This window comes from Cherax quadricarinatus, chromosome 56, assembly GCF_038502225.1.
Source record: "Cherax quadricarinatus isolate ZL_2023a chromosome 56, ASM3850222v1, whole genome shotgun sequence".
Taxonomy (NCBI): Eukaryota; Metazoa; Arthropoda; class Malacostraca; order Decapoda; family Parastacidae; genus Cherax; species Cherax quadricarinatus.
Window position 1 is genome coordinate 27,263,070 of NC_091347.1, and position 27,711 is coordinate 27,290,780.

At 37.7% G+C, this 27,711-nt stretch overlaps 1 protein-coding gene across 2 annotated transcripts in view; it reads right to left on the reverse strand.

The window, feature by feature from the left end:
- Positions 1-3,574: 3,574 nt before the first annotated feature.
- Spt (Spitting Image) overlaps positions 3,575-27,711 on the reverse strand; it is a 33,688-nt gene continuing 9,551 nt past the window's right edge. The window contains exons 6-16 of one of the 2 annotated variants that reach the window (XM_070097237.1): positions 22,872-23,057; positions 22,179-22,328; positions 20,241-20,412; positions 16,673-16,872; positions 15,611-15,788; positions 14,916-15,134; positions 14,530-14,733; positions 13,433-13,575; positions 10,640-10,775; positions 7,546-7,734; positions 3,575-6,111 (exon numbers count right to left, since the gene is read on the reverse strand). In XM_070097237.1, the coding sequence (XP_069953338.1) occupies positions 5,456-6,111; positions 7,546-7,734; positions 10,640-10,775; positions 13,433-13,575; positions 14,530-14,733; positions 14,916-15,134; positions 15,611-15,788; positions 16,673-16,872; positions 20,241-20,412; positions 22,179-22,328; positions 22,872-23,057 (2,433 nt within the window). In that variant the 3' untranslated portion in view covers positions 3,575-5,455. The remainder of the gene's footprint in view (positions 6,112-7,545; positions 7,735-10,639; positions 10,776-13,432; positions 13,576-14,529; positions 14,734-14,915; positions 15,135-15,610; positions 15,789-16,672; positions 16,873-20,240; positions 20,413-22,178; positions 22,329-22,871; positions 23,058-27,711) is intronic. The other variant, XM_070097236.1, reaches the window with a different exon arrangement.

The window sequence follows — 27,711 nt, forward strand, 5'->3', positions numbered from 1 at the left end:
GCTAATCATTCGTACAAACAATACCACTGGGAGAAAATGGAACATGGTAAGAGAAGTACAATACTGGGCTGTATATCTGAGCCTACCATTGAGATCCTCTTCAGGAAAATAAGCATGTATGTATTACAGATTATACACACATTTAGGGGGAATTACTAAACCCATAGGGGTCATACATACTTGTGGAACATGAGGCAATTACATTTGATCCAAGGAAGGGGAAAGTCTAGTTCTTGAATCAAAAGTACCTCACATGATGGCATCAGAGTTTCAGCAGATAAGTCAGGTTCAGAAACTAGGTTAACTGGAGGAATAGGTCCTTACCTTTCCTTGGGTCAAACCTGTTTGCTGCCTTCCATTCCACAAGTTCTGTATGTACCCTTGTGGTCTAGCACTTCCCTCTAAAAATAACAGTACTATGGTACTGTAATTCAGTAAATTTTTTTAGCTGGTATTGTTTTTCTATATTCCTCCACATGGCACTGTATTGTGGTCAGGAATGAGACAATGAAATCACTTGTGTTTCTGCCATTTTTCTTATTGATTGGTTCTAAATTAACCACCAGTAGTAGTGACTCTTACTTGTACCCTTTTTTGTATGAACTACTATTCTGGATAGCTCTTTCGAATTGTGCAGTGATGCTGTTTTCTTGTTCTAATGTGTTGTGGACTATCTAATCAGTGCCCATATTAAAAATCCTGAGACTACATTAATCTTAATCTTAATCTGGTTATAATGGTGGCTAAAGAAATGTAATTGACTGGATGTGTTGGTTTAAGGCATTCAAATGAATTTGGCAGCAAAAATGGAAAGTGAAGGTACTGGGAAGATGGAAGGAATATTTTGAGAGGAGCTGTTAAATATTGAAGGGATGCAGCGATTTCATTCAGGGATGTACATCTTGTAGGAATAGGAAAGGGCTAGATAGGAGTATGGGGAAGTTGCTGGAGGCAGTGTGTAAAATGAAAAGGGTAAAACAGTTGGGACAGATGGAATTAAGGCAGATATAAGAAGCATATAGTCAGACTTGAGTCCTGGAAATGGGAAGTACAATGCCTGCACTTTAAAGGAGGGGTTTGGGATATTGGCAGTTTGGAGGGATATGTTGTGTATCTTTATATGTGTATGCTTCTAAACTGTTGTATCCTGAGCACCTCTGCAAAAACAGCGATAATGTGTGAGTGTGGTGAAAGTGTTGAATGATGATGAAAGTATTTTCTTTTTGGGGATTTTCTTTCTGTTTTGGGTCACCCTGCCTCGGTGGGAGACGGCCAACTTGTTGAAAAAAAAAAAAAAAAAAAAAAAAGCAGGTGGTGAAATACTCTTGGAGTGGTTGGTATATTTGTTCGGTATACACACGAGAGGGAGGAAGGGTACAAAGGGATTGACAGAGCACAAGCATCCTTCCTTTACATAAAGGTAAAAAGGTGACAAAAAAGAAAGAGTAAGAAATATAGAGTAATAAGCCTCTTGAGTATACTGGATAAAGTGTACAATAGAATAATTATTAAAAACTAGAAGACAATAGGACTGCAGAGAAACAAAAGTTTAGGAAGGGTTGGCCCCTCAAGGAAGGTTCCTTGATGTTGGTGAGGGGCTTTTGATTTAGAGAATTGGATCTGTGCTCCAGTTCCCCGAATTAAGCCTGAATGCCTTCCACATCCCATCCCCCAGGCGCTGTATAATCCTCCGGGTTTAGCGCTTCCCCCTTGATTATAATAATAATAATAATAATAGGAAGGGTTGGGGATGTGTAGACAGTGTTAATGGTATATTGAAGCATACAACTAGACAATAGATAAAGGCATATGATAGGATAATGTTGCAAATGAATAAACCAAATAGTAGGTTATTAAAAGCAGTAGAGATTTTATGTGGATAGAGGCTCAGGTTAGGATATGCAGGAGGGGCATTATTTTCCAGTAAAAGCAGGGATTACAAGGATGTGTGATGTCACCATGGTTTAGCATATTTACAGATGGGGTTGTAAGGAGCAAGTGCTTAGGTGTTATAGAGGTGTGGGAGTAAAGGATAATGAATTTGAATGTGGGAGTTATCACATTTGCTTTTGCTGATGCTACAACTCTTGGGACATTCTGAAGTTGCAAGGTTGGTGGATGAATTTAAGAAAGTATGTAATTGAAGGAAATTAAAAGAAAAGGGCTAAGTGATGAAAGAAATAAAGAAAACCTAGGCAATGAAAGATTGGGGGAAGATTTTTTTTTTTTTTTTTTTTTTTTAACAAGTTGGCTGTCTCCCACTGAGGCAGGGTGACCCAAAAAAGAAAGAAAAAATCCCCAAAGAGAAAATACTTTCATCATCATTCAACACTTTTACCTCACTCACAGATAATCATTGTTTTTTCAGAGGTGCCTAGAATACAACAGTTAAGAAGTATATACGTATAAAGATACACAACATATCCCTCCAAAATGTCAATATCCCAAACCCCTCCATTTCCAGGACTCAAGTCCGGCTATATAAAATAACCAGTTTCCCAGAATCCCTTCACTAAATATTACCCTGCTCATACTCCAACAGCTCGTCAGGTCCCAAATACCATTCGTTTCCATTCACTCCTATGTAACACGCTCGCGCACGCTTGCTGGAAGTCCAAGCCCCTCGCCCACAAAACCTCCTTTACCCCCTCCCTCCAACCCTTTTGAGGATGACCCCTACCTCTCCTTCCTTCCCCTACAGATTTATATGCTCTCCATGCCATTCTACTTTGAGCCATTCTCTCTAAATTACCAAACCACCTCAACAAACCCTCTTCAGCCCTCTGAGTAATACTTTTATTAACTCCACACCTTCTCCTAATTTCCACACTCCGAATTTTCTGCATAATATTTACACCACACATTGCGCTTAGACAGGACATCTCCACTGCCTCCAACCACCTCCTCGCTGCAGCATTTACAACCCAAGCTTCATACCCATATGTGTTGGTACCACTATACTTTCATACATTCCCTTCTTTGCCTCCATAGATAACGTTCTTTGTCTCCACACATACCTCAATGCACCACTCACCTTTTTTCCCTCATCAATTCTATGATTAACCTCATCCTTCATATACTGTATTTAGGATCTATAAAAGATAAGGCGATTCACATTATGGATAAGGGTAAAAAAGGTACAGTGCCTGCACTAGCAGTTTGAGGATGTTGCAGTTCAGAGGGTCGTCCAAATTGTAATGCCAGCACATTTGTGGCAAGGTAGCAATTGAGTGAATTCATTTTGGGGGAGGGGGGGGGGACGTCATAACTGTAGTGGGAGATGGCTGGTTTTAAAAATTATACAATACCCCATAATCTTTTATATTGTATCTTGGATTTTTTCTCATCCATATTCTGGAATTTTCTTCTCTAACACTGTTGTAAATTATTAGAAAAAGTATTTTACTGGTATTTACAGAGTAAACAAATATATAGAAGACTGTAAAGGATAATGTCAAATTCTTAAATCATTCCTAACTAAATCACAATAAACAAGTTTAACATGCAACACTAAAAATATCTCATCACTGGTTAGGGTAGAAAAAAAAACCCGATAAAAGTTAATGTTAAGTGAGTACATTTATACATAATGAATTACATGATTAAAGGGTACAAAAAATTTAAATTGAATAAAAATACAGTGTACTGCTAAAACATAATTCCATGTCAAACCAAAACTGCATTTATTTTCTAGACCAAACGCTGTAGGTATATTTAACTAGTAAATCACTCTTACTCTTGACAGTCATGTATAAATGTTGATTAAATAATGTGCCTTCACCTATTACTTGAAATTTAAGTACAATACAATGAACAGGAAAAGCATGGGCTTTAAAAACAGACACTACAGAGGGACATCACAATTTAACATTGGCTTCTCAAGGGTTAAAGTGAATTCGCTGCCCACACAATATTTTACTAAGTTAAAATAGTCCTAATCATTTTAGATTCATATGTACAACTTTATTAAATTATTATTATTATTATAATCAAAAGGAAGCGCTAAGCCACAAGGACTATACAGCTACTTTATTAAAGAGTTTTACTCCTTGTTTAAATTTGTCTGAAAATAAAAGAATTGTTAACTCATCTTTTCAACTCTTGTACCCCCCCCCCTTTTTTTTTAATGTACATAGACAAACCCTTTCATGAAAGCTGAAGAGCGTAGACTCATCTTTGAGCTACATGGAAATCATTTAAGAGCATTCATGTAAGAAATTATTTCTCAAAGTAATATTCTCTGTATCACAATTGACTAATTTAACAAAGTGTACATTACCACTGAAGTCAAAGCAGTGCTGTATGACCCTTGTAGGTTTAGCTTTTGTTTTTAATTATTATAATACTGAAATCAAAATACTATTTCATGGGAAGTTTGTCACTATAGAATTTGAGACAATCTTGTATTGTAATTATTATTATTATTATCAGAACTAAGTGCTAAACCCACAAGCGTCATACAGTGCTGTATGTTATTCACAGAAAGCCCCTCAATGACAGTACCTGATGCTGGTGACAGGCTCTTGATCCAAGGAATTGGATCTATCATTGCTTCCCGTTCTCTAGATGCTGTGTGATCCCTATGACTTTCATGCCTTCCCTCCCCCATGAATGTAGAAATAAGATGAAAAAGCTTTTGCTACTACATGAAAACAATGAAGCCTACTTGATGTGATAGTTGTACTGCTTTAGGTCTGTCATATGTAGTGTCAGTAGTAATGCCCAAATGTTACACATTATTAGTTACCCCCTAAAAGGAGGTTCCTTGATGCTGGTGAGGGGCTCTTGATCTAGGGAATTGAATCTGTGCTCTGGTTCCCTGAATTGAGTCTGAATACCTTCTATCCCCCCTCCCAAGCGTTGTATAATCCTACGGGTTTAGCACTCTCCCATGATTATAATAATATTCTATTTACAACTTGCAGCATTTTTCAAATTGTGCATAAAACCCAGTGCTGTGATTGTATGAAAATTTTATTTCTAAGTCATATAATTCCTACCCTGTAATACCTTTTATAATTACACTTGTCCAAAATGCTGCATATAAATTAAGCTTTTAAGATACTTGAAATCAAAAGTTGTGTTTGCTAATGCACTATAAATGCCTAACACTACCACATAATACTTTTGCTACTTACAAAGACACAAATAATCTTGCCAAAGTTTGAGACAAAAATGTATTAGTAATGCCAAGGAATGATGAATGAAAAAAAAAAATATCAGTAACATCAAAGCCATACACAAGATATAATAATCAATCAAATAAGAGGATTATAAAATGAAAGTAGCTATCTCAATTTTTTCCTGGCCTCTGGTGTGTGAAGCAAGATAATTTTTTTACACTTGGGATCATGTTATTGTAGATGTATGCCACAGTGCTGTATGACTTACGGGTTTAGCACTTAGTCTTGATTATAATAATAAAGGTATGCTCAAAAATAAGAGCAGTTTAAAGTTATTTTAAAGAACGTCTAAGAGATGTAAGCCTTTGGTGAACAATCTGGAGATCCTCAAGTCTTTGTGGAGTGCTCACAGATGCACTAGATGAGCTAAAAGAGCAGCTAGAGGATGTACCTACAGAATTTGATAGGTTACAAATTCTTGAGGATGATGTTGGAATAGATACAGATGGGTTAAGAAATGGTGTGTCACTCAAATCTGCTACAGTTTTAGCTAATTTGTGCACACAGTTGGTAGAATCACTTGCTGCCATTTTCTTTCTAAATGCTGAAAATGAAATAGGTGTCTGATGATGTTGCCAACTGCTGAAATTACTACTGAAGTCAAATTTACTACTATTAACTGGTGTTTTTTTCTCCAAAATAGCTGTGAAGTCCTTCCATACTAAATGATCTTCACTGTCATTTTCAACTTCACTATAGTTCTGATCTATATATGAAGGGTGCTCATGAAAAATCTCTGCAGCTTCTCCAACTGCAATTTCTGGGAATTTTGGATTAAAAGAGGCATTCTTAAGTGTGATTCTATGAAGAATTGACTTTTCCTTGTTATCCTCAAAGTTTTCCCACTGATACTTTCTTTTTCTTCCCAATGATGGAGTTGTTAAGGTTGTAAAGTTGCTGGTTATCGATGTCAGGTCTTCCAAGATGCCTATAATAAATTTCAGGTAAAAATGTCATTACATTTTGTACATATAAGATATAATATTTATATATTTTTTAACACACTGGCCATATCCCACCAAGGTAGGGTGACCTGTAAAAGAAACAATTTCACAATCATTCACTCCACTGTCTTGCCAGAAGCACAGTTACCACAGATCAGATGCCTATCCAAACTGCAAATATCCCCACCACTCCTTCAAAGTGCAGTTCCAAACTGCAAATATCCCCACCACTCCTTCAAAGTGCAGTTCCAAACTGCAAATATCCCCACCACTCCTTCAAAGTGCAGGTGCTGTATTTCCCAACTCGGTACTCTAGTCCGGGGTAACCAGTTTTAGTAACTCTCTTCACAAAATGTTACCTTGCTCATACTCCAGCAACTTATCAAGACTCAAAAACCATTAGCCCCTTCCTCCATAAGCCATGTATGGGGCTAGTAACCTCCTCCCCTGGACTCTCAATTGAGTACATACCTCCAGAATTAAAGGGATCTAATGGAACAAGAAAAATTGCAAGATGTAATTCTAAACAGTCCATTATTTTTTACTGTATTGTTAGCAGTTTATGCTTGCATTTGTGCAATAACAGTGGCTAAATCAGGTGATAAAGTGATATTTGATATAATTTAGTGTATTATACTTAACAATTCATTAATTTTTTGCTATAAATATAGTCTAAATCTATATAATCATCCTTGTTAGTAGTAATTGCTTTTCATTTTAATTATTACAACAGCTATATTTTCTATTTACCTATTACTAGTACATACTTAAATTCTCCATTAGTCTTATGAATGCAAATATCGATCCAGATATTAATATCTTCTTATACAGCAATAATAATCCTGAAAATAATTGCCAATATTACACTGCAAGTCAGGCAAAAGTTGTATTCAGTGCCACCAAGACCATAACAATATTCAATTATAATGTTAGATCGCTAATTAAACACTATGATGACCTTTTGGCACTGCTTACTTCTCTAAATGTTAACATGTCTATCATTATTCTTACTGAAACCTGGCTCAAACATGACTTAACAGTCATCTTTGTATTAAATCTACTTGCACCAGGGACGAAAATGGTGAATATATATTTTCAAAATTCTCATCTAAAAACCTAAGAAACCCTATTACAGTTGGAGCAGTCTACAGGTTACCTCACACAAATTCTTATACATTTAGTGTGAATGTTACCATATAATGCTGATGAAATATGCATCCATCTACTGTAGAAGAAAATTAATCTAAACACAGAACATTGTGCGTGTTGGACCTAGTCTGCAGAGCTAGACTATCCTTTGAAAGGTGCATATTCAGAGAATGCCCAAGATAATTAATATGTAATTTGTTTATTATATGACTACTTGTTATCCTCATTCTTCAAATTGAAATTTTAACACATTGATCCTATTGACTAACCTGAAAGTCCTTCACCAATACTTTGTTGACAAGGTAATCTTAGAGTCTCCTCCCTGGCTATCATGTCAGATACTTCCTTCAGTCTTGAAATATTATGGTAGTCCTCCCCCATGCTATTAGAGAATCCTGCTGTACTGTTGGCAAAAATCTTGCCTCCTGTTCCCAGTGGCTTTTTTGATGTATTCATACCTATGACATGCAACAAATTTTATTATGCAGTAAATGTAACTAGTCAATAATATAACAGGCACAGCACAACACTCCTAAAAAATATTATATTTATTTCCATGCAATGACTCTTTGGCATACACAGGAATATTAAAGTTTGTTTTTATTATTATTATCACACTGGCCGATTCCCACCAAGGCAGGGTGGCCCGAAAAAGAAAAACTTTCACCATCATTCACTCCATCACTGTCTTGCCAGAAGGATGCTTTACACTACAGTTTTTAAACTGCAACATTAACAGCCCTCCTTCAGAGTGCAGGCACTGTACTTCCCATCTCCAGGACTCAAGTCCGGCCTGCCGGTTTCCCTGAACCCCTTCATAAATGTTACTTTGCTCACACTCCAACAGCACGTCAAGTATTAAAAACCATTCGTCTCCATTCACTCCTATCAAACACGCTCACACACGCCTGCTGGAAGTCCAAGCCCCTCGCACACAAAACCTCCTTTACCCCCTCCCTCCAACCTTTCCTAGGCCGACCCCTACCCCGCCTTCCTTCCACTACAGACTGATACACTCTTGAAGTCATTCTGTTTCGCTCCATTCTCTCTACATGTCCGAACCACCTCAACAACCCTTCCTCAGCCCTCTGGACAACAGTTTTCGTAATCCCGCACCTCCTCCTAACTTCCAAACTACGAATTCTCTGCATTATATTCACACCACACATTGCCCTCAGACATGACATCTCCACTGCCTCCAGCCTTCTCCTCGCTGCAACATTCATCACCCATGCTTCACACCCATATAAGAGTGTTGGTAAAACTATACTCTCATACATTCCCCTCTTTGCCTCCAAGGACAAAGTTCTTTGTCTCCACAGACTCCTAAGTGCACCACTCACCCTTTTTCCCCTCATCAATTCTATGATTCACCTCATCCTTCATAGACCCATCCGCTCACACGTCCACTCCCAAATATCTGAATACATTCACCTCCTCCATACTCTCTCCCTCCAATCTGATATCCAATCTTTCATCACCTAATATTTTTGTTATCCTCATAACCTTACTCTTTCCTGTATTCACTTTTAATTTTCTTCTTTTGCACACCCTACCAAATTCATCCACCAATCTCTGCAACTTCTCTTCAGAATCTCCCAAGAGAACAGTGTCATCAGCAAAGAGCAACTGTGACAACTCCCACTTTATGTGTGATTCTTTATCTTTTAACTCCACGCCTCTTGTCAAGACCCTCGCATTTACTTCTCTTACAACCCCATCTATAAATATATTAAACAACCACGGTGACATCACACATCCTTGTCTAAGGCCTACTTTTACTGGGAAATAATTTCCCTCTTTCCTATGTACTCTAACTTGAGCCTCACTATTCTCGTAAAAACTCTTCACTGCTTTCAGTAACCTACCTCCTACACCATACACCTGCAACATCTGCCACATTGCCCCCCTATCCACCCTGTCATACGCCTTTTCCAAATCCATAAATGCCACAAAGACCTCTTTAGCCTTATCTAAATACTGTTCACTTATATGTTTCACTGTAAACACCTGGTCCACACACCCCCTACTTTTCCTAAAGCCTCCTTGTTCATCTGCTATCCTATTCTCCGTCTTACTTTTAATTCTTTCAATAATAACTCTACCATACACTTTACCAGGTATACTCAACAGACTTATCCCCCTATAATTTTTGCACTCTCTTTTGTCCCCTTTGCCTTTATACAAAGGAACTATGCATGCTCTCTGCCAATCCCTAGGTACCTTACCCTCTTCCATACATTTATTAAATAATTGCACCAACCACTCCAAAACTATATCCCCACCTGCTTTTAACATTTCTATCTTAGTTTGTATTATATTAAATCTAATATTGTACCCAAAATATGTTCACTTAAAAAATTTACTCTTTGACGAACAGGAATAAAGATGAAGCATTCTGAGCCATGAAAGATGCATTTATACCTCTGATGCTCATGGGACCCTCATAGAATGTCTTTCACAATGGTATCTCTCTGAACTTCAGCAAAACTCATAAGAGCACCTTGTGCTCAGTAACAGCCTCCTTCACTTCCAGTCACTGGTGATGTTTGCTTATTACAATGGACATAAGCTGAGGCTCACATAATACTCCACAACTCAGTTGTTGGTTGAAATAACAGCTGTGGCAAGTGGCAGACACCACAGACTCATCATGGCTCCAAATACAGAAATGCTTCCTTCAGTGTTCAAAATTAAAGTTTTTTTGCTGTGAAGGTCCCTAGATAGGCTTCACCTAGAATCATACCACCCAGTGTCAAAACAATTCATGAAAACATCTCTCTAACCCTAATCATAGCCTGTATGAGCACACAGTAAACTAGTGTACTGGCATCCTGCAAGATGAGACGACTCAATGACTGCATGAAAACAGGATCATCATAACGAGCAACAGTAGGCTTACACACAAGTGTAATCATGGATGAGATAAAATACCTAGCTGGAAAATGCTGGGAAGCAGAGGACACCTTCACACCAAGAAGATGCAGAAATAATAAAAACAAAGATAGCCCTTGATTTAACCAGATCTGTGCAGGCAAAAAAGAAAAGTGTAAGAGCACAGAAAAATTACAGAAAGCAAAGGACACACAAAACAGAGAAGTGAGCAGATTGGCCAGACACAAATATGCTAGAATGAAGCAAAAGGCTCAATGACAATTGGAGAATGACATAGTAGCAAAGGGCAAGTCTGAACCAAAAGCATTGCACAGCCACATCAGAAAAAAAGATGACAGTAAAGAGAGATCTCATGAACAATGATAAGTCTATGAAGTATTGATCAAATGGAAGGCAATCAGATGTGATACAAGGAAGTGAAGGGGAGCCTTTCACTACCATCAAGGTACCCCTGAAGGGTTGTCTCACCTGTAATTTCTTTTTCAGGTGTAATATCCTTGGGATGTCTATTAATTAGAGCAGTCTTGGAGTGCACTGAAGGATGTGTAGAAGGGTTAGATTTTATCATCAATGCGCCATTTAAATCTAGGTTTATCTCTTTTAGCTGTAAAAAAAAATTAGAAAAAAAATTAGGACTGTGCATGAGTGTATACTATTTTTATCAAAGTATTAATATGAAATATAATTATTCTTTCATTTGAAGCAGAGTGAGACATGTAAAAACCCTCCAAACAGAATTGGTTTGAGTTGCTGGGATTTATAGTACATTTAAATTAAGAATTACGAATGCTTAAAACTCGGGGGAGATACGGCCGGTTTGTTGAAAGAAGAATGCTTAAAACTACTGAACATTATTACATGTCAAAATATGAAACCAAAACAAGTTTTATAAATTAATATGCAAGTATCATTCAAGTTAGCTTATTTTTCTGAAGAAATCTAAAAATGTTTAGCAACATACAGTAGGGCCCCACTTATATGGCAGGTTAGGTTCCAGGCTACGGCTGGAAAGCATAACGTCATTTTTTCCACTTATAAATGCATATAAATGCCAGACAACACGTTTACACTACTCATATTAATTTAGTATAGAACTAGGCATTAAGAAAAAAATAAGTAAAATACATACACAGTACATTCATTACTTACCTTAAAATATTTGTAGTCTTAATGTAGGGTGAGAGGTGAGTAGTACTTATTTGTAGGAAGTCAGGTGTAGGTAGCCCTGGCTCCCCATCCCAAACTTAATTAATATACAGTGGTACCTCGAGTTACAAACTTAATTCGTTCCAGAAGGCTGTTCGAGTGCTGATACCAAACAAATTTGTTCCCATAAGGAATAATGTAAATTAGATTAGTCCGTTTCAGACCCCCAAAAATACACTTACAAAAGCACTTACAAAAATACACTTTTTTTTTTTTTTTTAACAAGTCGGTCGTCTCCCACCGAGACAGGGTGAATACACTTACCGTACATAATTGCTTGAGTTGGGAGCTGTTCGAAACTTGAGGTACCACCGTACGATATTGAAAGCAGCCCAGAGAGATAAAATACACATACAGTACACTCATTATTTACCTTAAAATATGTGTAGTCTTAATGTAGGATGAGAGATAAGTAATATTCATTTGTAGGAAATCAGGTGTAGGTAGCTGGTAGATGCAGATATGTAGTCCTCCTGGCTACACAGCTGCACCTACCTACCTACATATCTACACGATATTTAATATGGCCCAGCGTCATATTATTACAATCGACACACCATGTTCAAAGAGTTTAATCGTTTCTAACAACTACCTCTAGATTCCATCATAAAAGTAGAGTGAAGTAATGAATAATTCATGCTGAGAATTGTAAACAAAAGCATTATATGTTAAGGGGACTGACTAGGCCAAACTCAGAGTCATACACGTTTTCTCTGGTACTGGACCAGAGAAAACATAATGTTTTCCCTTCACCCAGCTACCACACTTCCATAGCATATAAACACAGCATGTTTATTTGCTATGTAACATGTTTCTTATATAATTTTGAAGAAAATATCATAGATGGATTAATGAAAATGTCTATATTAACATAAAATAAGACATTTAACCTGCAAACGGTCCAAGCAGATCTATGTTCACATGCATAGTGCTCCAAAAGTAGATCTACATTTTTTTTACATTTTTTTTTTCAACAAGTCGGCCTTCTCCCACCGAGGCAGGGTGACCCAAAAAAGAAAGAAAATCCCCAAAAAGAAAATACTTTCATCATCATTCAACACTTTCACCACACTCCCACATTATCACTGTTTTTGCAGAGGTGCTCAGAATACAACAGTTTAGAAGCATACACATATAAAGATACACAACATATCCCTCCAAACTGCCAATATAATATTTTCAAAAAAAAAAAAAAAAAAAAAAAAAAAAAAAAAAAAAAAAAAAAAAAAAAAAAAAAAAAAAAAAAAAAAAAAAAAAAAAAAAAAAAAAAAAAAAAAAAAAAAACGTAGATCAAAGTTTTTTTACACGTTTTCAAATGTAAAAAAAAAAAAAGATCTACTTTTTTACATACTATCAAATGTTGAAAAAACGTACATATACGTTTAGACCGTTTACGGGTTAATGTGCCCAAGAGTGATTATTGTTACATATTAGTATTATTACTATGGCGTTAAGACTAGAGGGACACTCTTAGTGATTTTAATGTATACCTGTACACTAGTACAGTGTGTAAATATATTTAGGTACAGGTACACATAAGTATAATTATCAGAGTACATATAAAATATGCGGTAACTTTAAAACACTTGAAATTTTGAAAAGTTTCCAGACAAAAGAGAGATGTGCTCATAGAGAATGTAAACAAACCAAGTAGGGGGTGCCGTATTAGAAAGATGGGTTGCGGTATAAAGAGTTTTGGTCATAATTTAAAATCGCCATATTAGCGGAACGCTGTAAGGTGAAACACCATAAAGCGGGGCCCTACTGTATAAGAATTACCAACAATACCAGACTAAAACAAATCTCACCCAACCACTCTTAAAACAGTTTTCCCTTTTGAACAATAGCTGGCAAAACTAAGGAAATTTGATACTGGAAGATGGCAGTTACTGTAAGATCAGGTATAACAGTTTTCACTGTGATAGTACTGAGTACTGTAATGACAGGAATCTTTGTCCTGCATGAGATACAATGTAATGACATGAAATACAGTTAAGCAAAAAAGTACAAAATATTAGAAGCAAAACACTAACTACAACTTGAGTATTTATATACCCTCAGTGTGAAGTTTCTTCTGGATGCTCGAGTGGAAGTTGATAATGCATTGGTAGAGCGACTGAGGAACTTTGTGATATCGATGGAAGTATCACAGCCAAGAGTTTCACTGGTTAAAGCTTGTAATGAGCGAGAGTGATGACCTAGAGAATAAAATTAGGGTTAATTGTTACACTTAATTATAAAAAATACTGTATTTTTGTTCTCAATGCCCAGAAGAGCAATCCATACATCCCTGTACTGTACTTATACAACTCCTCACCCAAGATTTACTCCAACAAATGCTGTGTTTTAACTCCATACAAGATTTTCAGGATTTTTATACAAAAAATAAACAATTTAGAAATGAGTGGCCTGGGCCAACAAGTACTGGAGTATAAAGCATCTTGGTTAATGTGCATAATTAAAAAATCTCTAAATCTAGAGGGCTGACACTCTTTATAAATTCTAAAAAAAAAAAAAAGAAAAAAAAAAAAAAGATTGATAATAAATTTTTTTTTCAACATGTCAGCCACTTCCCACCGAGGCAGAGTGACCCAAAAAGAAAGAAAAACCCCAAAAAAAGAAAGAAAAAATTCAGGTCTGTGGAATGTAAGCCTAATTCCCCATGTATTCTTCTAATGCACCCCCTGAATGGGGCACAATAGCTTAGAACTAGAACATCCAACTTCTTTTCATTCATAACATTAGCAATCATCTTTCTTATCATCCACACTACATCTACACACATTCAAGCATCCCAGTTTTGTAGTTTTTCTTCTCTTTTTTAGTATTTTCTACAGGAGAAGGGGTTACTAGCCCATTGCTCCCGGCATTTTAGTCGCCTCATACGATATGATGTAGTTTTCTTCTCATATATTATGTCCCTTAATTTCTAATGTCTGGGATTACTCCACTCTCATTTTTACATAAAAAATTTACGAATGAATTTGTCTTTCCATTTCCACCTTTTCTTCCTCTTGTTTTAGTTTGGTTATGTGTGATTATCTAATTATATGCACTAGAGAAGACAAAAGGGTCAACAGTATCATAAAGCAAGGTAATGAGGGCAAACAGATGTTCCTCAATCAGTTATGAATGCAAAAATTGAAACTAACCAGACATATTAGAATTTCCAGTCTTGGTTCGGACCTCACCAAGCCTAGATATGGATCGGGAGGACCGTCTCAGTAACTTCTGCTGCTGATTTAATGGAGTATTGAGTTCTGCTGAAGGTGACTTGGAAATAGCTGGTGCTGGTGTGGCTACATCCATGTGAATATCCTTTATGTTTGATGTACACAGCTGCTCCTTTTCTGCTTCTAGAAGAACAAAACAAAGTTACTATTTTCAAGGCAGATTATAACCCATTAACTAAAAATCATTCAACATGTATACAGTAGTACCATTACATGCCTTTTAAATTTAATATATCCAACATCTATTATACAGTAAGGACAGCTCTTTTTTTTTAAATAACACTTTAAAGAAAATGTTTCCTCACTTGTAAGTTTAATGTCAGGCTTACTCTGAACCCTCTTATGGTGCTCTTCTGTGTCAGTGAAGTCCTCATCTGGCTGGATATTGTCTTCATTGAGAGAGTTTGCAAGACGAGAGAGGAGAGTAAGTGTGAGCTGCACTCTCTTGATCAGACTACGGTGGTATGACAAGTTTGTAGGAGACATTATCACTGCATCTGCACTCTGCTTCATCTCTCTTATTGCTACCATAACATAAAATAGATATATTTTTCTTTATCATTTCTGTATACAGTATTTTGAGTCATACTGTAATGTAAATTAAATAAAGCACATTAAAGAAGTCAAAATATGAAAGCTGATACGAAAAAAAAAGAGCCAACTAAATCATCAATTCACCATGCACTTATATCACTTCAGTCATAATCCTTCCCAACAGCCAAGTTGCCTTTTTCTTATTTTCAACAAAATTTGTTGATAATTTCTCACCCACTCTCTCATTTGCTCTCTTTTTACATTACTTCACCACTCTCTTAACCTCTCTTTTTCTCTCCATATACTCCTCCCTCCTTGCATTGGTACTGGCGTAAAACTGAGAATCAGTATCAGCAAAGAATTTGGCATAATCCCATCCCTACATAGAACAACACAATTTCATATGATAGCTACAATACAGTATTGTAAACTAATAGATAGCTAAATGAGAACTCTTTCAACATACCTATTTGTAAATCCTCAGCCTGTAAGTCTGTGAGAAAGTCATTCTTCTCATGTAAGGTTAAGATTCTAGATGTAAGATTTACTACTCTTGACACTTGCTTTTGAATCCAGGTTATATCTTGAGTGTAAAGTTGTTCCTTCAGTTCAGCCCAGATCTGGTGTACTTCTTGTTTTGTAACCTGTTCCATATATATGATACAGTACAAGTCTCACATAAAAACAATGTGTGCTTACAAAAAAAAAAAAAAAAAAACACTACGACTCATGAAATTGTAATGACATGATTGCAAACAAACCACAGAATGAGTGGGGTTTAAGCCCATGGCAAGTGAGCCCTAAAACTCCCAGCCAGTGCGTAAGCTACTCAAGTGGCTTTTGCACTGGCCTGGAGTTTCAGAACTCACTCACCATGGGTTCAAATCCCACTAGTTCCATGGTTTAGAATAAAACACTAATTAATGCAAATAACAAAGCATGATAAAAAATCATAAATAACTGAGTACAGCAAATATTTATCTCTATCAATTTAACACATTCCATACAAACACAGAGGTGGAACAAAGGAAAAGCCATTTCCATGTGACAACATAGTTTTGGAAATGTTTGAATAAACATTTTATCAGTAATTGGCCCAAAAGCTTATGACATAAAAGATACTGTATTATACTGCATAATAATCACAAAGCATAAGTAACAATACTGCATGTCATGACTTTTGGAAAATGTCATGTACTTTTGATGCACAGCCCTCACCAACTGGTGAGGGCTGTGCATCAAAAGTTTACATATTTTTAGATGCACAACACATATACATGACATATTTCTCATGCTCTGTCTCTCACACTCTCTTTTGCTCTCACTCTCTGTCTCACACTCTCTCACTCAAGATCTCTCACACTCACTTTCATGCTCTCTCACACTCTCACTGCCTCATTCTCACTAAAGAATTTTTGTTTTTACAAGAAAATTCAGGATTGTAGGGGCCATTCAAAACTTTGAAAAAGGCTAAATAAGAATCATACTGCAGTACAGTAGTTCTACATGAACAAGCATAAAATCTTACCAGGCTGAATGCAGATGGGTCCATGATATTATCCAGACAGTCCCAAAGCTGTGCAACACATCCTACCCAGTGTTCAGCCAGCATACTGGCCTGGGCATAAGCATTAGGGTGAGGATCAGTATAGGCAGATACTACAGACGGAACAAAGCAACTCTCCAACCACTCCAGAGTGAACAGGCTATCACGAATGAGCCGTACTCCTGAAGGCAAGGACAGAGATAAACTTATTTACTCAACTTTTTTTTTTGAACACGCTGGCCATCTCCCACCGAGACAGGGTGATCCAAAAAAGAAATTTTCACCATCATTCATACTATCACTGTCTTGCCAGCATCATGCAGATATGACAATTCAGATGTCCCTCCAAACAGCAAATATCCCAAACCCCTCCTTCAGAGTGAAAGTACTGTACTTCCCATCTCCAGTAAGTTATTGTATCAAGAACTTTGGATACTGTTTCTGAACAGGATGGTACACCTGCACTTTCATACAAGTTTAGTTCAGATTGGCTAGAATCCTAAATATGAAATGGAATGTTCAACATTAGGAAGACTGAGCTACAAAAATGTGAGGAAAAGCTGCACAGCTTGAAGGTAATTTTTATAGCTTCATTTGCTGTTAGTGTGAGCAGGACATCATTTATGAAGTTATTCATGGAAACCAGTTAACCAGACTTGAGTCCTGGAGGTGAAAAGTACAGTACCTTCATTTTGGTGTGGGGATGTAGCAGCTCGGAGGGTTATTTGAATTGCAATGTCTACAAACTTCTAGCAGGACAGCTACTGAATTAATGACAGTATTGTAGGAGTGAGGAAGAGCCAGTTGTGAGTGTGGGGGAAGTTCGTGAGGCAGTAGGTAAAATGAAAGGGGGTAAGGCAGCCGGGATTGATGGGATAAAGATAGAAATGTTAAAAGCAGGTGGGGATATAGTTTTGGAGTGGTTGGTGCAATTATTTAATAAATGTATGGAAGAGGGTAAGGTACCTAGGGATTGGCAGAGAGCATGCATAGTTCCTTTGTATAAAGGCAAAGGGGATAAAAGAGAGTGCAAAAATTATAGGGGGATAAGTCTGTTGAGTGTACCTGGTAAAGTGTATGGTAGAGTTATAATTGAAAGAATTAAGAGTAAGACGGAGAATAGGATAGCAGATGAACAAGGAGGCTTTAGGAAAGGTAGGGGGTGTGTGGACCAGGTGTTTACAGTGAAACATATAAGTGAACAGTATTTAGATAAGGCTAAAGAGGTCTTTGTGGCATTTATGGATTTGGAAAAGGCGTATGACAGGGTGGATAGGGGGGCAATGTGGCAGATGTTGCAAGTGTATGGTGTAGGAGGTAGGTTACTGAAAGCAGTGAAGAGTTTTTACGAGGATAGTGAGGCTCAAGTTAGAGTATGTAGGAAAGAGGGAAATTTTTTCCCAGTAAAAGTAGGCCTTAGACAAGGATGTGTGATGTCACCGTGGTTGTTTAATATATTTATAGATGGGGTTGTAAGAGAAGTAAATGCGAGGGTCTTGGCAAGAGGCGTGGAGTTAAAAGATAAAGAATCACACACAAAGTGGGAGTTGTCACAGCTGCTCTTTGCTGATGACACTGTGCTCTTGGGAGATTCTGAAGAGAAGTTGCAGAGATTGGTGGATGAATTTGGTAGGGTGTGCAAAAGAAGAAAATTAAAGGTGAATACAGGAAAGAGTAAGGTTATGAGGATAACAAAAAGATTAGGTGATGAAAGATTGAATATCAGATTGGAGGGAGAGAGTATGGAGGAGGTGAACGTATTCAGATATTTGGGAGTGGACGTGTCAGCGGATGGGTCTATGAAAGATGAGGTGAATCATAGAATTGATGAGGGAAAAAGAGTGAGTGGTGCACTTAGGAGTCTGTGGAGACAGAGAACTTTGTCCTTGGAGGCAAAGAGGGGAATGTATGAGAGTATAGTTTTACCAACGCTCTTATATGGGTGTGAAGCGTGGGTGATGAATGTTGCAGCGAGGAGAAGGCTGGAGGCAGTGGAGATGTCATGTCTGAGGGCAATGTGTGGTGTGAATATAATGCAGAGAATTCGTAGTTTGGAAGTTAGGAGGAGGTGCGGGATTACCAAAACTGTTGTCCAGAGGGCTGAGGAAGGGTTGTTGAGGTGGTTCGGACATGTAGAGAGAATGGAGCGAAATAGAATGACTTCAAGAGTGTATCAGTCTGTAGTGGAAGGAAGGCGGGGTAGGGGTCGGCCTAGGAAGGGTTGGAGGGAGGGGGTAAAGGAGGTTTTGTGTGCGAGGGGCTTGGACTTCCAGCAGGCATGCGTGAGCGTGTTTGATAGGAGTGAATGGAGACAAATGGTTTTTAATACTTGACGTGCTGTTGGAGTGTGAGCAAAGTAACATTTATGAAGGGATTCAGGGAAACCGGCAGGCCGGACTTGAGTCCTGGAGATGGGAAGTACAGTGCCTGCACTCTGAAGGAGGGGTGTTAATGTTGCAGTTTAAAAACTGTAGTGTAAAGCACCCTTCTGGCAAGACAGTGATGGAGTGAATGATGGTGAAAGTTTTTCCTTTTCGGGCCACCCTGCCTTGGTGGGAATCGGCCGGTGTGATAATAAAAAAAAAAAAAAATTATATGCATTTCTTTTGTTTTGGGAGAAGGGGAAGTGTTATTTTGCCTCGGTAAGAAAGGGCCAGTTTGTTAAAAAATACATATAATTTCCAGAATACAGTGGACCCCCGCATAACGATTACCTCCGAATGCGACCAATTATGTAAGTGTATTTATGTAAGTGCGTTTGTACGTGTATGTTTGGGGGTCTGAAATGGACTAATCTACTTCACAATATTCCTTATGGGAATAAATTCGGTCAGTACTGGCACCTGAACATACTTATGGAGTGAAAAAATATCGTTAACCGGGGGTCCACTGTATAACCATATTTTTCTTATACTGTATATAGAGTATTCCTCAGTTTTTAGAATGGTTTTCAGTAATCAATGCACTGTAGAAGACTTTAGAATATATATATTATAACAAGCAAATTGACAGTTTTCCCACATGATCACATACTCATATCTGCTAATGGAAATCTATAACTATTTTATATAAATTGCTTAACCCTTAAACTGTCCAAAAGTAGATCTACGTTGACATGCGTAGCGCTCCGAACGTAGATCTACATTTTTTACATGCTTTCAAATGGAGAAAATAAAGGTTGGAGTGCTACGCACGTGAACGTAGATCTACGCCTGGACAGTTTAAGGGTTAATTAGTACTTATGAGATATTACACACACACAGATTATATTCACTAAAAACAGTTCTAGATAATAATGTTGACTGCTTGGACATTTGTGACTTTCTGGAAGTTAAAAATAAGGGGCCTTACCATTTGTAGCAATGGAAGTAAACAGTAAGATGTGTCAATCCTACATATGCCAATAATCTGTCCTCCTATCTTACTTATTGCATTTTCCTCTAATCCCATTAGCATAACTTCTACTTTTTAACAAATGATATAGTGTATGCTCATTACCTCATATAAACATATTTACAAACAATTTCAGTGGCATAATACAGTATCTTACTTGTGATATCTGAAGTACATGAAGTGGCAAATCCTCCAATTTGGAAGATGCTATCCACATGAAGATCAAAGTCTGCAATGCAACTGTCAAGTGTACTGCGATCTGTCGTGTTTTCCTCAGGACTTAGCATATTCATTAAAGACTGAATGGGAGTCATTGGATCGGCAAAATTCTGTAAAGATAAGATTGTTCAATAGTGTGCAGTCATTCACCTATTACAGTACCTTAACTCCAACAGGACCTGAGGTAAGTTGGATAATCAAAAGTTCATATTCTAGGATAAACCATTCCCTCAAAACAAAAATCCATTTACCTGGTTGCATAATTATTTATATTTGACACCCAGCTCTGCATCATATCAGATATTATCTTATCTGTATTAATGTTGGTAGAATTACCGACAATGTGTAAAGTAAAAGGACACAAGTGCAGCTAATGTGACATTTTATTGTGGTAATGGCTTGATAAAGCTCCTGGAAAGTGAAACGTTGCCACAATAAAATGTCACGTTAGTTGCACTTGTGTCCTTTTACTTTAAATTATTTTATCTGACAAACAAAAAAATCCTTAGCAGAACTGGAAGGCACCTGAAAATCATTTTGAGGGTCACTGCTCCCACAGCCCAGTCCCATGGCTTCTGGTTGAAGGCCTGATCAACCAGGCTGTTGGTACTACTTGCAAGCACAGCAACATGGGCACCACAGCCCACTTGATTAGGAAGAACTTGCCAATGTATCAGTTCCCTCTTGAAGATAGTTAAGGATCTGTTGATAATTGCCTTTATGTATGAAGGGAGGGTGTCGAAAAGTCCCTTTACACTTACTGAACTATCTTTTACCTGTACTCACTGCACCCTCACTTTTCATTTGAAATATCTTGCATAGTCTGCTGAGCCTCTTGCTCTCATGGGAAGTAATTTCGGTGTGCACACAGGAGAATGAAATTTATGATGACATTTTGGTCTGACTTGGACTATTAACTAGTCACATAGAAGTGCAAAGGAAAGAGAGCCAATATATATATGAGAGGAGGGGGTGGGGCAGGGAGGAGGTAATAGTAGTATAATGGAAATACAAACTAATCAAATAGCAAATATAACCACAATGAAAACATGGTTTGCTCTATAACTGGGTAACAGAAATGTTAATGTTTTGTAATTTCACAACAAATAGACTTTTTTTTTTTTTAAATCACAAGCCAAGTGAGTCTTGAACCCACAGCAGACGAGTCCCAAAACTCAAAGGCCTGGGAGTTTATGTACTCATCTGCCATGGGTTTGAGCTCCAACCTTACCATTTTTGTGTGTATGCTGTTAGTACCTCATTACAGTGAGTGCCACAAACTTACACAAATGTAAAATTATCTTACTGACTTGATATATAAAAACAAATAATATTTAGAGTAAATAGGGGGTAGGGGTCAGCCTAGAAAAGGTTGGAGGGATGGGGTAAAAGAGGTTTTGTGTGCAAGGGGCTTGGACTTCCAGCAAGCGTACATGAGCGTGTTAGATAGGAGCAAATGAAGACAAATGGTTTTTAGGACTTGACGTGCTGTTGGAGAGTAAGCAAGGTAACATTATGAAGGGATTCAAGGAAACTGGCAAACCAGACTTGAGTCCTGGAGATGGTAAGTACAGTGCCAGTACTCTGAAGGAGGAGTGTTAATGTTGCAGTTTTATAACTGTAGTGTAAGCATGACTCTGGCAAGACAGTGATGGAGTGAATGATGGTGATTTTTTTTTTTTTCACACTACCCTGCCTTGGTGGGAAATGGCTGTGTTAATAAAATAATAAAAAAACATACACACAATTTATAATATGAAAGGCATGGTAAAATTAGTCTTAAATTAAACAATTATAACATACTTGATCACACACTAAATATTACAATAGAAAACTGAACACTGCAGTCAACAACAAGAGGTAATCATTGTCTAACCTTTGTAATGAGGCGAATAAGGGCTGTGTTGATCTTCTGTTCAAGTAACTCCACAGAATCAGCCAATATATCACAAGATATCTGCACATCTACAGCATCAGGTTCTCCATTTCGTTCTAAAGACACCACAATCTTCAGTTGTTTCAACACCTATATCATGATAGAGGTTAAAAACTACCAATTTTAAATAACTGGGTAATATATGACATGTGTTTAGCAATAAATTCTTTAAGGGTATAACTTTTTTTGGTAGCTGCTAGAAAACTTATGTGCTAAAGCTAATATATCAAAGGTGAGATACATAGTTTTCAGAAGCCAAGACTAGGGCAGCTTAGTGTGAGATGCACCCTCAATTTGTATCGAAAAGAACATACAGATAATTATGTATATATGTAAGTATGGTTATATCATTTAACAAAGCCTCAGTTTGATTTCATAATGCACAAAATTAGACTAAATAGCTATATTAACTTCAAGAAATTTACATTTGATCCCTTTTTTGTTATTCTGCTATTCAACATTTTTAGTTTTGTCAATATACCATTACTGTATGGTAAGGTCAAACCTCATTTTTTTCAAAGTTACTAACATATACCTAAAAATCTAGATTAAAAAAAAAAATAGTTACTGGGCTCCAACCCAAATGGATAAAAAAAAAAAATGGAGGAAAGAGAGAACTTTATCAGTGCTTACATTCTCACACATTGACATAATGATGTGATTATCATCAGGTGAACTGCAGTATGCCACAGCAATACCATGACGGAGCACCTCCTCCAATAGAGGTTTCACATGCTCACTTAAAGGCTGAGTGCCTTTCCCAGTAGACCTAATACTCTTATCTTGGGATTCTAACAGTAGTTCAAGCACCTTATCAACCTGCAAGAAGGTGTAAGCTTCTTAAGTACTGTTATGGTAAACAGAAAATAAATAAATAAATATGTCACCCTGCCTTGATGGGAGATGGTTGGTTTGATGAAAGAAGATATGTATATATAGTATATCCTAGGTAGTAGGTTCGTAGACAGCAACCACCTAGGGAGGTATTACGGCCTGCCAAGTGAGCATGAAATGGAAACCTGTAATTGTTTTAGATGATGGTAGGATTGCTGGTGTCTTTTTCTGTCTCATAAACAATGATAAAGTGGGTAAAAATGTTGTTGAGGGAGTAGTAGGTAAATTTGGGGTGCCAGGGGTAAATGAAAATGGGGAGCCTTTAATTGAGCTATGTGTAGAAAGAGGTTTGGTAATAAGTAATACATATTTTATGAAAAAGAGGATAAATAAATATACAAGATATGATATAGCACGTAATGAAAGTAGTTTGTTAGATTATGTATTGGTGGATAAAAGGTTAATGGGTAGGCTCCAGGATGTACACGTTTATAGAGGGGCAACTGATATATCGGATCATTATTTAGTTGTAGCTACAATTAGAGTAAGAGGTAGATGGGACAAGAGGAAAATGGCAACAACAAGTAAGAGGGAGGTGAAAGTGTATAAACTAAGGGAGAAGGAAGTTTGGATTAGATATAAGCAACTATTGTATTGGCAGAATGGTGGGCTGGTGCAGGTATGAGTAGTGGGGGGGTTGAAGAGGGTTGGATGAGTTTTAAAAAAGCAGTATTAGAATGTGGGGCAGAAGTTTGTGGTTATAGGAGGGTGGGTGCAGGAGGAAAGAGGAGTGATTAATGGAATGATGAGGTAAAGGGTGTGATAAAAGAGAAAAAGGTAGCTTATGAGAGGTTTTTACAAAGCAGAAGTGTTTAAGAAGAGTAAAGAATATGGAGAGTAAAAGAAAGGTGAAGAGAGTGGTGAGAGAGTGCAAAAGGAGAGCAGATGATAGAGTGGGAGATGCACTGTCAAGAAATTTTAATGAAAATAAGAAAAATTTTTGGAGAGAGCTAAATAAGTTAAGAAAGCCAAGGAAACGAATGGATTTGTCAGTTAAAAACAGAGTAAAGGGAGTTAGTAGATGGGGACATGGAGGTATTGGGTAGATGGCGGGAATATTTTGAGGAACTTTTAAATGGCGATGAAGAAAGGGTGGCGGTAATTTCATGCATTGGCCAGGGAGGTATACCGTCATTCAGGAGTGAAGAAGAGCAGGATGTGAGTGTGGGGGAAGTGCGTGAGGCATTATGTAGAATAACAGAGGGTAAAGCAGCTGGAACTGATGGGATCATGACAGAAATGTTAAAAGCAGGGGGAGATATATTGTTGGAGTGGTTGGTATTTTTGTTTAAAAAATGTATGAAACAGGGGAAGGTACCTAGGGATTGGCAGAGAGCATGTATAGTTCCTTTATATAAAGGGAAGGGGTACAATAGAAACTGTAAAAATTATAGAAGAATTAGTTTATTGAGTATACCAGGAAAAGTGTTGTAAGGTTATTATTGAAAGAATTAGAGGTAAGACAGAATGTAGGATTGCGATGCACAAGGAGGTTTTAGAGTGGGTAGGGGATGTGATCAAGTGTTTACATTGAAGCATATATGTGAACAGTATTTAGATAAAGGTAGGGAAGTTTTCATTGCATTTATGGATTTAGAAAAGGTATATGATAGAGTGGATAGGGGGGCAATGTGGCAGATGTTGCAAGTATATGGAATAGGTAGTAAGTTACTAAATGCTGTAAAGAGTTTTTATGAGGATAGTGAGGCTCAGGTTAGGGTGTGTAGAAGAGAGGGAGACTACTTCCCGGTAAAAGTAGGTCTTAGACAGGGATGTGTAATGTCACCATGGTTGTTTAATACATTTACAGATGGGGTTGTAAAAGAAGTAAACGGTAGGATGTTCGGGAGAGGGGTGGGATTAAATTATGGGGAATCAAATACAAAATGGGAATTGACACAGTTACTTTTTACTGATGATACTCTGCTTATGAGAGATTCTAAAGAAAAATTGCAAAGGTTAGTGGACGAGTTTGGGAGAGTGTGTAAAGGTAGAAAGTTGAAAGTGAACTTAGAAAAGGGTTAGGTGATGAGGGTATCAAATGATTTAGATAAAGAAAAATTGGATATCAAATTGGGGAGGAGTATGGAAGAAGTGAATGTTCTCAGCTATTTGGGAGTTGACGTGTCAGCGGATGGATTTATGAAAGATGAGGTTAATCATAGAATTGATGAAGGAAAAAAGGTGAGTGGTGTGTTGAGGTATATGTGGAGACAAAAAACATTATCTATGGAGGCAAAAAAGGGAATGTATGAAAGTATAGTGGTACCAACACTCTTATATGGGTGTGAAGCTTGGGTTGTAAATGTTGCAGCAAGGAGACGTTTGGAGGCAGTGGAGATGTCCTGTCTAAGGGCAATGTGTGGTGTAAATATTATGCAGAAAATTCGGAGTGTGGAAATTAGGAGAAGGTGTGGAGTTAATAAAAGCATTAGTCAGAGGGCTGAAGACGGGTTGTTGAGGAATGGATCAAAGTAGAATGACTTGGTGAGCGTATAAATCCGTAGGGGAAGGAAGGCGGGGTAGGGGTCGTCCTCGAAAAGGTTGGAGGGAGGGGGTAAAGGAGGTTTTGTGGGTGACGGGCTTGGACTTCCAGCAAGTGTGCATGAGCGTGTTAGATAGCAGTGAATAGAGATGAATGGTATTTGGGACCTGACGAGGTGTTGGAGTGTGAGCAGGGTAATATTTCGTGAAGGGATTCAGAGAAACCGGTTATTTTTATGCGGCTGGACTTGAGTCCTGGAAATGGGAAGTACAATGCCTGCACTTTAAAGGAGGGGTTTGGGATATTGCCTTGAGTCAATGTAATCAGTGCATCAATCTTGAAAAGAATACAGCATATGTGTGAAGAAGTGGCTTATATACTGTAGGCAGGAGGTGCAGCAGTCATAGGAGGTATCATATTTGTCCAATGTGGAAGTAAGTCATGCCCAAGGGTTAAGCATGACCTTAGTAAGGAGTGATGAAGCCACTGTGTGGCAAAACGTTTCCTCAATAAAGATACCCAAGTGTTGCACATGTGTCTAATTTATCAATTTGTCAGTTCTCTGAACCATTCATCTACATTAACCCTTTGACTGTCGCAAGACTGTCGTAAGACGTATATATACGTCTTACAAGGTACCGTATTTGACGTATATATACTCATAAATTCTAGCGGCTTCAAATCAAGGAGGAGAAAGCTGGTAGGCCCACATGTGAGAGAAAGGGTCTGTGTGGTCAGTGTGCACCACATAAAAAAAATCCTGGAGCACGCAGTGCATAATGAGAAAAAAAAACTTCAACCGTTTTTTTTAATTAAAATGCCGACTTTGTGGTCTATTTTCGTATAGTAATTATTATTGTATTCTCGTTTTTTTGGTCTCATTTGATAGAATGGAAAACATATTATAGAAATTGAGGTGATTTTGATTGATTCTACTATAAAAAGAACCAGGAAATGGAGCTCAAAGCAGGGGAAATGTTTGATTTTTGCCGATGTTCAAAAATAAACAAATGACATCATTGTCCAATAAATGTCCAACTAGCCATTCTAATATGCAATCATGAATGGGTTGATGTTATTTATACAATTATTACAGTATTGGAGTAGTCTGCATAATAGTAAATCTTCTATTTTTTGTTTGAATAAAAATTCACAATAAAAAGCAAGAGTAATATCAGAGGGGCCTGGAGATGTGACTGATGAACAAAGAAAATGTTATTTTAGAGCCAGGAATGTCTGCATTGTTCATTCTGGACCTTATTTTGAAATTGTCATATTTTTTAATTTTCATGAAATTGGCCAAATTGCAAATTTCTGACCACGTTATTGGGTAGTTGAAATTGGTAAAGGGGCAGTTTCTTGTACTCAATCAATAGATAAAACGGAGTTCTAAAGAAATAGCTATGAGTTTAGTTGACTGGAACAATGGAATTAGGCGAAAATAGAGCTCAAATTGGGCGAAATCGCCAATTTGTAATTATCGCCAAGGTCGCTAACTTCGCGAGAGTGTAATTCTGTCAGTTTTCCATCAAATTTCGGTTTTTTTGGTGTCATTACAATCGGGAAAAGATTCTCTATCATTTCATAAGAAAAAATAATTTTTTTTTTTTTTAAATTTTGCAACACCAGGAGACACCTTATGATTGGGGGTTGCGACAGTCAAGGGATTAAGGTACCCGGCTGGTCAGGTACCGACTTTAGGTGCTTGTCCAGTGCCTGCTTGAAGACAGCCAGGGGTCTATTGGTAATCCCCCTTATGTTCAACTGCCTCCCAGCATACAAAAGGGGGATTACCAATATACCCCTGGCTGTCTTCAAGCAGGCACTGGACAAGCACCTAAAGTCGGTACCTGACCAGCCGGGCTGTGGCTCGTACGTTGGATTGCGTGCAGCCAGCAGTAACAGCCTGGTTGATCAGGCTCTGATCCACCATGAGGCCTAGTCACAGACCGGGCCATGGGGGCATTGACCCCCAGAACTCTCTCCAGGTACCTGTGCAAACAAAAACATTATCCACAGAGGCAAAGAAGGAAATGTATGAGAGTATAGCAGTACCAACACTCATATGGATGTGAAGCATGGGTTGTAAATGCT